The sequence below is a fragment of the Austrofundulus limnaeus genome, unplaced genomic scaffold, assembly GCF_001266775.1.
Source record: "Austrofundulus limnaeus strain Quisiro unplaced genomic scaffold, Austrofundulus_limnaeus-1.0 Scaffold1002, whole genome shotgun sequence".
Lineage (NCBI taxonomy): Eukaryota > Metazoa > Chordata > Actinopteri > Cyprinodontiformes > Rivulidae > Austrofundulus > Austrofundulus limnaeus.
The window spans coordinates 140,747-141,677 of NW_013953404.1; the positions used below are offsets into that span (position 1 = coordinate 140,747).

Here is a 931-nt window from a genome sequence, read left to right on the forward strand (position 1 = left end):
GCACTGTGTTTATTATAATTTAACAGAAGCCATGTGAGTAATTTAGACTGCTGCCAGCAAAAATACTTTGCAAAGCTGACCTAGTAAACGATCTGACTGAACCGTGACCCAAAGCAACGGTCAGGGAGGACGTATACCTCCCCAAACATGGTGTTCAGCAGGAGAACTGTTGGATGCATCACATGTGTTGTGAGTCTTGACTGTAAAATCTTCTGCAGTTCAAGAAAATTATGACTGGTAGATAATTAGTTATTAGCAGAACTGCAATTTAATTTTAAAATGTGCAAATCTGCTTATGAATTATAAAAATTAGTAAGTTCACTAAAGTGCTAACAAAACATTTAGGTCTGCAATTAGTGGATTTGTGCTCTAGCGGACTGGTGCCCACCACTGGTCCTCAGTCTGGGTTCGATCAGTGAACTGTCTACCAGTCAGTGAGGTTGTCTTCTGTGTTCCTCCTGAGATACTCTGTGTGAGTTTTTTGAGCTGCCTCGTCGGCCTTTTTGTTACTTTTGGATTTTTGCCTGTACCCTGGGTCATTCTGCCACAGAACCTCACAAACTTATCTTCATTAATTATCTGCCTTTAAAGTTAAAAAAGTTAATAAAGATTTCAGGAAGATTTTGTCTTCATGTCTGAAACCAGACCTCACGACTTTAGTTTCCTGCTCACCTGGAGCATGAACTCAGGTATGGAGTACACAGAAACACTGAGGTGTAAGGTTTTACCACAGGGAGGGATGGAACAAAACTCCCATCTTATAGAAGAGTTGGTGGTGTAGCACCATGGTGCATATATCCCATCTGGATTCCTGCAGTAATTCTCCACCAGAATGTTTGGGTACCTGCAGGAAGCATCAACAGACATGACTGAGATTTCATTTATTGAACTCTCAGGTATTAAAGTCATGAAAAATGATGAAGTTTAGCAG

At 40.6% G+C, this 931-nt stretch overlaps 1 protein-coding gene across 1 annotated transcript in view; it reads right to left on the bottom strand.

Annotated features, from left to right (window-relative positions):
* The window catches only part of LOC106533695 (plasminogen), a gene marked incomplete at both ends in the record, with an annotated part of 4,114 nt that extends 3,270 nt beyond the window's left edge, over nucleotides 1-844 (bottom strand). The window contains 1 exon segment of the mRNA XM_014030118.1: nucleotides 729-844. Within this exon segment, the coding sequence (XP_013885572.1) occupies nucleotides 729-844 (116 nt within the window).
* Nucleotides 845-931: the final 87 nt, after the last annotated feature.